General features: G+C 42.9%; 1 protein-coding gene across 2 annotated transcripts in view; it reads right to left on the bottom strand.

The window, feature by feature from the left end:
* Positions 1-973: 973 nt before the first annotated feature.
* The window catches only part of KAT7 (lysine acetyltransferase 7), a 31,243-nt gene continuing 22,401 nt past the window's right edge, over positions 974-9,815 (bottom strand). For both annotated transcript variants that reach the window (XM_081218163.1, XM_081218164.1), the window contains 6 exons: positions 8,680-8,769; positions 8,308-8,448; positions 7,116-7,209; positions 4,471-4,617; positions 3,300-3,406; positions 974-2,665 (listed from right to left, as the gene is read on the bottom strand). In XM_081218163.1, coding sequence (XP_081074289.1) covers positions 2,564-2,665; positions 3,300-3,406; positions 4,471-4,617; positions 7,116-7,209; positions 8,308-8,448; positions 8,680-8,769 — 681 coding nt within the window. In that variant the 3' untranslated portion in view covers positions 974-2,563. The remainder of the gene's footprint in view (positions 2,666-3,299; positions 3,407-4,470; positions 4,618-7,115; positions 7,210-8,307; positions 8,449-8,679; positions 8,770-9,815) is intronic.

Below are 9,815 nucleotides of genomic sequence, written 5' to 3'. Positions count from 1 at the left end.
TTTCCCTTTGATGCGAATACCTAGAACAGGGAGATGTGGGCACACATCTTTCTAAGATGTGTAAGAAGGGTCTTTTTATAAGCTTGAGCTTCTCTCCATCCCATCTCCCACCCCCAGTCAAGTGACACACTGGACTCTAAGCTTACCAAGGAGGACCCTCAGTTTGTCTGCCAGGAGAAGCTCTCACCATGCTGGCCGCAGTGGGCAAAACCACCCTCCTAGGGCTTCCCTGGTGGCGCAGTGGTTGGGAGTCCGCCTGCTGATGCAGGGGACACGGGTTCATGCCCCGATCCGGGAAGATCCCACATGCCGCAGAGCGGTTGGGCCCGTGAGCCATGGCCGCTGAGCCTGCGCGTCCGGAGCCTGTGCTCCGCAATGGGAGAGCCCACAACAGTGAGAGGCCCACGTACCCAAAAAAAAAAAAACCACCCTCCTCCTCTCCACCATATAGCGAAGTGCCCGGCCACCCTTTTCCTGCTCTAGGTAAATGCTACAGGAAAATGCAGCTACTTTCAGAAATCATCTCAACCCGAGAGACAATGATTAGAGGTGACACTGCTCACTACTGGCAAATAAGCCTGGAGACAAGAAGGGACCCACCTTTTCCCACTTCCCACAGCTACCGACTGTACCCCACGTATCCTAACTTCCTGCTGGGTTTTCTGTCCTTGAACTTAATGAACTTAATGAAAGAATGGATCATACAGACTACTTATTGCTATGCATACCTACTATCTGGAACCAGAGTGTGGCAGGGAGAGTTTATCCCATCAAGTAAACAAGCTCAGAGTAAGCACTGCCTCCACAGATACCCTGCATCACAGAGGAAGACACAACCTTCCCCAGCCACAAACCACATCCCTCAACAGTCAGTTTACTGCTAGGAAAATAAATCCCAAGTGCATTACCTATTAGCAGCAGGTCAGGGGCACCATTTTGTACTCAAAATGAGAGCTCCTAGGTGAAACAAGACTTGAGCAGAGAACATGCTTTATTGAGGAGCAGATATAGAACAGCACATTCTACCACATGTGGGGAAGGATTAGCTTCTGTAAAAGGCCTTTACCCCTTAAGAAAACCCCCAGTGAAGTTGCTTTTGGATAAATTTTAACAGTGACACTGAAACTGGCAGGGAGCTGCCACTGAACATGCTTAAAATTGGCTCCCCCCAACCCACAGTGAATATAAGTAGTGTACAAAGATGACAAGAGAAAGGCACAAATGACCAGAGTTGGGATTGTGGTGAGGGTTCCACATGAAGACAGCGGTGTTGTAGAGACCAAGTTGGAAAGGGTGACATGTCATACATCAAAAGCTGCCCCAAGATAGCAGGTTATAATGGGCTAGAGAGAAATTAGAGGGAGCATCTCTTCCTTCACTTAAACAACACCAAAAATAGGAGACCAGAGAATGGGGGGATGGTGGTAAATCCCAAAAAGGAAATGGAGGAGGAGTTCTTGGAAGGGCATAAGCACTTCAGTCTTAGAGGGAGGGGGAGGCACTGTTGAAGAGGGAAGCGAACCTTGGCAGGGGCGGCCATTCTGCCTCGCTGGGTCATGGGCTGAGACACGGAAGTCATTTTCAATCACTTCTCCAAGGATGTTCAGACAAAGCAGTGTAACTTCAGTGTAACTTATGTGGAAGCATAGGGATGCTATATCAGACTGGTACTGGTGAAAAGGTTTCTGCAGTATAATTAACCAGTTAACATGCAGCATGAGAGGGAGAACTGGAAATTACTTTGGCACCTGCAAACGTAAAGACGGGCAGGGAGTGAAGAGAAGAAAACATTTACTACTGGGCACTTTCTGGTGAGGCAAAAAGTAGTATTCCATTCCCTTCCACCAAGACGTTGCCCACTGCCCACAGGTGAACTCAAATCCAAATACAGAATCACCACTTCTCAATTCTTTTCTCCATCTCATTCAGATAATGTGCTGTAACCAAGACTAATCCCTGCGAGGCTTCAAAAGTATTTGGCTCTGGTCAGCCTGATACTGATCAAAAACAGGTCTTTCAGGAAAAATGGAGGAAAAAACTTAAAGTGAGATGAAATCCAAAGGGAAGGGACCCCTCCCAGCACACACACACACACTCAGAAGTGTTACCTCTTCCCTGCCCCTCCAAGAACACAGGTAAGGAGTAACTGGGAATGTCCTGGTGGCAGTAACCGTGGTTGGTGGTCTGGTGACTGGGCGGCAAGAAGAAGCACTATTACAAAGTTTAGAGACACGACACAACCTCATGGGGCCAGAGGAGAGAACCAGTGACTGGACAGGTACAGTACCAAAACAGAACACCTTGGGTCAGTGCTATGAGGGACCCGCACTCGAGTCTAGTGCAGGATCCCATCCGGGCAACCTCACTGAGGCCGAGCATCAGTTCCTCAGAACCAGCGTCTGCAGTGTGCACGGAGGGCGGAGCCAGGACAGCCCTGAGGGGGGCGGGCCCTCCCCAGAGGATACTGCACTTGCCAATCACCAGAGCAACAGAAATGACAGACAGATCCCTAGGGTACGGATTCCTACTGCTGGGGTTCGCTGGCTCGGAGTAACCGGGCACTTTAAGTGCCCTTGGGAGGGGTCCATTTTAAACAGCTTGGATCCATGGTTTTATTGGAGTTGGATCTTTTGGCCTCTTTGGCTATCCACTCATCAATCAGGTCCTGAGGGAGAACAATGGGAAAAAGTATTATATACATTCAACTAAAACATGTTTATAAGTGGATTTCAAAAGGATTATCAGCAAAGAAGAAATGGCCCTTACATATTTAATACTATACTAAGGTGTGAGGCAGGTATATATAAAAAAATTCTCTTTTGATTTACCCAGTGCTCTCCTACCTAATCCATTTCTTCCTGCTATGCCTTCAGTAAGACCTGAAAATCATTATTCATCTTCCATCATTGAACGTTATAAGTCAATTTAAAAAAATTTTTAATTGGCATGAGTTGAGATGGCATTTGTTAAAGGAATTTAACACCACTTCCACAGGCCCTGGAGTTTATGAAGATTCTCCTCCACAGATGGGCACTCTTCATCCGATCTAAGAAAATCATCAAAGGATAGAAGCACGACTGTGCCACATAAAGCTGCTTAACTGGAGCTGCTTACACGTCTGTCATTCAAATCTGAGACAGGAGCTTAAGATAAGCCTAACAATGAGACCAAGTAAAGGATGCATAGAGTCAGACTCCTTTAAGAAGGGAAGGTTACCTATAAGGTGTGAAGGCCCCACTTTGCTCTGCTAGGTCTCAAGGGACATTAAGCAATGAGCAAGAGGCTGATAGTAACTTTACCTGTCTCTTCAAAACTAGGTGTTTTCCTTTCCAATATTTGAGCATCTGAAGGGCTTGCAGGGTGCTGACAATGTCCACAGGATTCACAGCTGTCTCCTGGCTAATTTCTGAAACAGAAGAGATACCGAGAACTTGGCCAAAATGCAGACACCACCCCCGCCCCGCGCCACCAAGGCCCCCTTTCCCTTGGCGGAAATCTAGACGCAGACTCCAAATGTTTGGAATCTTCACTACTTGACCCAAGCTGTTCAGAAGAAATTTACAAAGCATTCATTTGACCAGTTAAAATAACTACAGAAGAGGGATATTACAGCAGGAAACCATTTGGCCCCTATAAAAATCAAGGTCAAAGACAGACCAAACTAAATTCTTCCATCCTCACATAAATAGTCAGGGATGTTAGAATTTCCTGTGCGTGCCAAAAGACTTGAAGTTTTTCTTCTTTCTTGACTTTTGTTTAGAATTAAAGTGTCAGCAACCTGAGATTTGAGACGCAATAACGAATGTCTGAATAAAACCTATCTATAAAACACATTTTCAGACTTCCCTGGTGGCGCAGTGGTTAGGAATCAGCCTGCCAAGGCAGGGGACACGGGTTCGAGCCCTGGTCCGGGAAGATCCCACATGCCGCGGAGCAACTAAGCCCGTGCGCCACCAACTACTGAGCCTGCACTCTGGGGCCCGCGAGCCACAACTACTGAAGCCTGCGCTGTGCTCTGCAACGGGAGAAGCCACTGCAATTAGAGGCCGCGCACCACAACGAAGAGTAGCCCCCACTCACCTCAACTAGAGGGAACCTGCGTGCAGCAACGAAGACCCAACGCAGCCAAAAATAAGTAAATAAATAAAGTTCAAAACTCAAAAAAAAAAAAATTTAAAAAACAAAAAAAAACACACCACATTTTCTCTGTAAGAAACCTAATCATATAACCAGTCCCAAGAAACCAAATCGTATGACCAGTCCCAAGGGCCAAACACTCTGGAATCCTTAGGCACCTTTAGTGAGTGGTCCACGTTAGTGGGCCTTCTGCTCTCATATTCAGATGAAACACAGAATGGGGCATTTTCTTTGCAGGTTACAAAGCATGAACAGGGCCAAAAAGAAAAGTCAGAATATTCAGTGGAACTAACATCTTGAGTAACAACCATTTTCTAAGAGTCAAAAACCAACCTTTGATAGAAATCTCTTTGCCTTGGAAATTATGCAGGTAACGAAGAAGCACTTCTTTCCAGTAACTGCGGTAGCTTATGAGCCCCAGATCTGAGAGTGGACGCTCTGGGGAGCCAACTTTTTCTTCCACTTTGGAAAGCAAATAACCTGCCAGGGAACAATACAGACACTGTGTCTCACCCTAGTAAGAACAATGTACCAACATGGAAAAAGATTTAAAGAGCAGAGTCTGCTTTGCAATATCAATTAGGGTTCAGTCATTTAATGCAATACTATGTTGGCTGCCTTTGTACAAACAAAAGGGGACGAATGTGTATTTACATTTACTTATAATAGACATTAAAAAAACTCTGAAAGGCTTCACTAGAAACTTATCAATGGTTATCTGTACGTATGTGTTAAGAACAGAGTAGATGAGGAATTCCCTGGCAGCCCAGTGGTTAGGACTCAGCATTTTCACTGCCTGGGGCCTGGGTTCGATCCCTGGTCGGGGACTAAGATCCCACAGGCCAAGTGGTGCAGCCCAAAAAAAAAAAAAAAAAAGCCGAAAAACAAAAACAAAGAACAGGGTAGATGGGAACAGAGATTGGGAAGTCATTTCACTATATAGCTATTAATCTTTTTCAAATTTTTGAACTTTAAGAATGGGTTATCTCAGTACTGCCTATGAAATATTAGTGGGGGGCGGGGACGGGGGCGGGGATGGATACTATCTGAATTTCACTAAGTCACTAGTTTTAACATCTAAATGTCTAACTTTCAACACCATGGGGATGTAGTCAGCAAGATTCATACCCCAGGAAACTACTGGATAATTAACCTGCTTTCTTCAACAAATAAATAGCAAAGAAAAAAAAGAGATGGAGTGGGAACTTTCATACTAAAAGTGATTTATAAGCTACATCTATCAATCCCAATATCAGTTCTATCTGGATTTGAGTAAAAATAAAATTTTTTTAAAAGAATAAAATCACAAAATAAGGAAAATTTGAATAGTATAATTTATGACATTAAGGAATTTTTTGGTTTTTTGGTATTTTTTAAGTATAACAGACCTTATTCTTTTAGATACCAAAATAGTTGAGGGTGGGACTATAGGTAAAACAAGATTGGCCATAAAATGGTAATCATTACAGGGGAGTTTATTATACTGTTATGCTACTTTTGTATATGTTTGAAAATTTCCATAAAGTTTATAAAATAGGTGTTACCTATTCAAAGATATACAATCCCCTCACACCCTTAGTGGATTGTGCCATTTCCTGATTCATCACTTACCAGATGGCTTAAAAAAAAAAGGATCACAAAACTGTTTCTAAGAATTCTAATTTGACTAAAATATGTCATGTTACAGTGAATATCAAATAAAACACGGTTGAATCTCATTATTCACAGTAGTTATATTCTACAAAGTCACAGTGAACACTGAATTAGCGAATATTGAACCACTGCTCTTAGGGGAGATACAGGGTTAGGTTCCTGTGGGCTGCTGGTCATATTTTTGTCAACCAATCAATACATAGCCTCGTTTTATGTGCTTCTGTTTAAAAACACCTATTTAATACATATTGATGATTCATTAACAGTAAACTAACAGCCAACAGCACAATAATGCATGCCTGAATAAAACCTATCTATAAAACACACTTTCTCTGTAAGGCACATCACAGCCTTCCGAGACAGTACTTCAGCACTACGCTTAGGGACCATTTAAAATCAGCAACAGTGAATTCCCTGGCGGTCCAGTAGTTGGGACTCCACGCTTTCACTGCCAAGGGCCCAGGTTCAATCCCTTGTTGGGGAACTAACATCCCACAAGCTGTGCGGCACGGCCAAAAAAAAAAAAAGAAAAGAAAATCAATAATAAAAAGCACAAAAATACGGGGATTTCCCTGGTGGTCCAGTGGTTAAGACTCCACACTCCCAATGCAGGGGGCCCAGGTTTGATTCCTGGTTAGGGAACTAGATCCCGCATGCATGCTGCAACTAAAGGTCCCGCACACCACAACGAAGATCCCAGACAACTAAGACCTGGCGCAGCCACATAAATAAAGATTTAAAAAGAGGCACAAAAATATGAATGACATGGCACTAATAGACCGTGAAAAGGACACTGGCTTAAACACAGAGAGCTGAAACGAGGCACCTTGTTTAACCTCATCTGGGAATGCATGGTGACTTTTTTTTTTTTGCTGCCATGGGCATGTTGATTGATTTTGGGCTTATGAATAAATTTTAATGAGTAGGCAAATTCCCCAATACAGAATCCATGATTAATAAGACTGCCTCTAGACAAAAGCTTACAAAACTAAAATTCTTAACACCCAAGAACAAATTTGAAGTCTTATGCATGTATGTGCTGTTGGTAAGTCTCAAACTGGGGTAATCCTAAAGAGCTTACTTTACTATCCTCTGTATCTCCCACCATTAGGTACCAACTCAGGGTCCTGTATTCATTTGAGTGTTCAATGTGTATCAGGCCAACTGACAATGTTCAGATTTCTTCCACTTACTCATTCACTTAATACCAGTGTAATTCCACTACATGCCAGGAACTGTATAGATAGATCACAGGACAAAAAGACAAACAACAATATTCACATGGTCCCTGCTTGTGGAACTTATGACTTTCCTGTTTCACTTACTGAAATCAATGAGCATCTTGCCATAGCCCTGTCTCATGTACTGAGGCATGGTAAGGATACAGGATACATTGTAGTTGAGGAATGAATTCTTTTCCTAAAATCAAGAGCAAACAGATGAGCGGGTCATGAGAATTTGGAACCAAAGGTGTCAGCAGTCCCACAGATACAAAACAAGGTTGCTTGCAAAATATATGCTAACTAGTCCTGAGGAGTGGCTGTCAGGCTCATAGCTGGTACATCCACACCCTTTATGATGATCCCAGGGTTTCCCTAGCTCTAAGATTTCCAGTCTCATCTTAAGGGGGCTGACTCTGGGTTCCTTACAGACACAGAGCAGGGCAAGAAGGTTTAGAATGTGAGTCAGTCTAGAGCAGCTCTCTTTTAAAGCAGTATTTCAAAAGAGTGTTGCCTACTGGAGAAGGGAGGGAACCCAAACAGTAAGTCCCCATTCTGGAAGGGGGTCAAAACACGATTAAATCACATACTGCATGATTCCATTTATGTGAAATGTCCAGAACAGGCAAACTTACAGAGACAGTCGGGCTGGGAGGGAATGAGTGGAAATGAGGAGTGACTACTTATGGGTACGGGGTTTCTTACTGGGGTAACAAAAACTGATTGTGGCGACTGCCAGGTGGTGGCACAACTCTGTGAATATGCTAAAAACCACCACACCATACACTTTAAATGAGTGAATTGTATGGTAGGGGAATTATATTTCAGTAAAGTTGTTATATTAAAAAGTCATAAGCAAAATCTGGCCTTGAGTCTTTAAAGGCACAGTGGCGTTATCAACTGAAGGAGCTCAGCTAGAAAACCAGGCAAAAGGAACATATTCCTGGTTTTAAGCTAATAACACAGAGGAGAGCAAAGCCAGGAGAGTTGGTTGGCTTGACTACAAGATGTGGGCTTGTGGGTTAGTAGGCAGGGCCCTGGCCAGTAATTAATGGGCAGCTTCAATCCACAAGTCCAGAAATGAATAAATCAGAAGCTTTTAATAAAGAATTGCACATTTTCATTAGATAACCTTTGATCCGTGGATTTCCACCCCACCCCTTGCCAGCCTTTAAGAGAAGGGCTGTCCTCGCTGCCCAGGGAACCGCCCCTTTCCATCAGTGATCTGAGCCACCATATGCCAACATCAATCACCCTGCTCTGGTCATCAGCTTCTTAATCTCCAGATCCTGCTGACCTTGGAAAAATATCCAATCAGGTGACAACCAGTGTTGTCTGCTTCTGTCATAACATAGAACAGGAAGGGTTCCACATCATAATATAATGTCTTGTGGTCCAGAAAAAGCTTGGCCAACAGGCACAGGTTTTGGCAGTAGATCTGGAAGTAGAGAAACAACGTTTATGTGTGGGCCAGTGATTCTTATACTTATCAGATAAAGGCCTAAAATTTAAAGGTCATACCATTATTGTTAATGAAGCAGAAATTGTGTATTTTGGCCAATAGAAGAGTTCTATCTTCTTTACAAGGTGAGATGGAGATAAAACAAATTTCTGAAACCTGTGAATGTACAATACTTTCACCCCCTTTTCTGATGTCAGCACTTTTTACCTTGTTTTTCTTGCCATCCACTTCAAACACAGAGATTGAACCTTTGCGATATATCTCATCTCCGGGTGGGTGTTTCCACACACACTTAGCCTGCAAGAGAATGGAATTCACATCAGAGAAACAAACCTTCCCAGTAAGACTGCTGCCCAAAAGGGAAAAGGAATCACAGGTCAAATTTGTTAGCTGAGATGGATGGACAGCTGGACAAACCTGAGAACATACAGCAAAACAGATTTTCTTTTTAGTGAAACAAATAAAGGCTTCTCAAGTCACTGCAATATATTTGTGGTATTTTTATAGCAGTTTGGAACAGGTTTTCTGGATTATATTCTGGCACTGTTCCAACCCAGGAGATTAAAATCATCTACCACGTAAAAGCAAGATAAATTTTAAAAAAATACCCCTAGCTTATTATAAAATGCCTTGTGCCAACAGGAAATTCTTAAGCAGCTTATTTCCAGCAGCTGAGAGTTGCTAAGTAAAGGTACTCTCACCTTTACCAGAAACTTCTCATTACCACCTAAACCATTATGGTCTTTTTTTCAGATTAGAAAACAGACCCAGTGATAAAAACCATGCCCCCCTCTCCAAGTGTTCCGTTTGTTATACTATAATGATATAGGAGCATGTCCTTTTGTGGCTTTAAAAAAAAAAAAAAAAAAAGGCAAGGAAGCCTGGTTGAGCAGCAGGAAGCAGGGGGAGCGGAGGAGGGAGGGAGGAAGACAGGACAACGGACACTGACTTGGCCACAAGGGGGCACAAGGTTCTCCTTTCCTCACCCTCAATTGCTAATAGATTTAATGCAGCCGGGAAGCCACTGCTGTAAATGGGTGAATTTTTTAAAGGTTTTATGTAAAAATACTTTTAAAAATATCATTTAAAAGGCATATGTATATGGAATATTTTTTATTACATTTTATTGTGACTCTTTTGGTCAACTCAAGAATCATGCCTCGATTTGTCACATGTAAGGCCACATATGCAGTAACTGGTCTTGTTTCAAGAAAGCTCCACCTGTAGTTTGTTCCTATCTCCACCCCTTTACTCATGTTGGCTTTTCCCAACAATAAGCAAACGAACAACAATTATCTGTTCAGAAACAGAAGCCAAACTGTTGGCCAAATGGCCAAAGAAAG

This window comes from Mesoplodon bidens (assembly GCF_964165515.1).
Source record: "Mesoplodon bidens genome assembly, chromosome: 19".
In the NCBI taxonomy this organism is placed as follows: Eukaryota; Metazoa; Chordata; class Mammalia; order Artiodactyla; family Ziphiidae; genus Mesoplodon; species Mesoplodon bidens.
The sequence above is the reverse complement of the archived record's forward strand: the minus strand, read 5'-3'. Positions and strand labels throughout refer to the sequence as shown.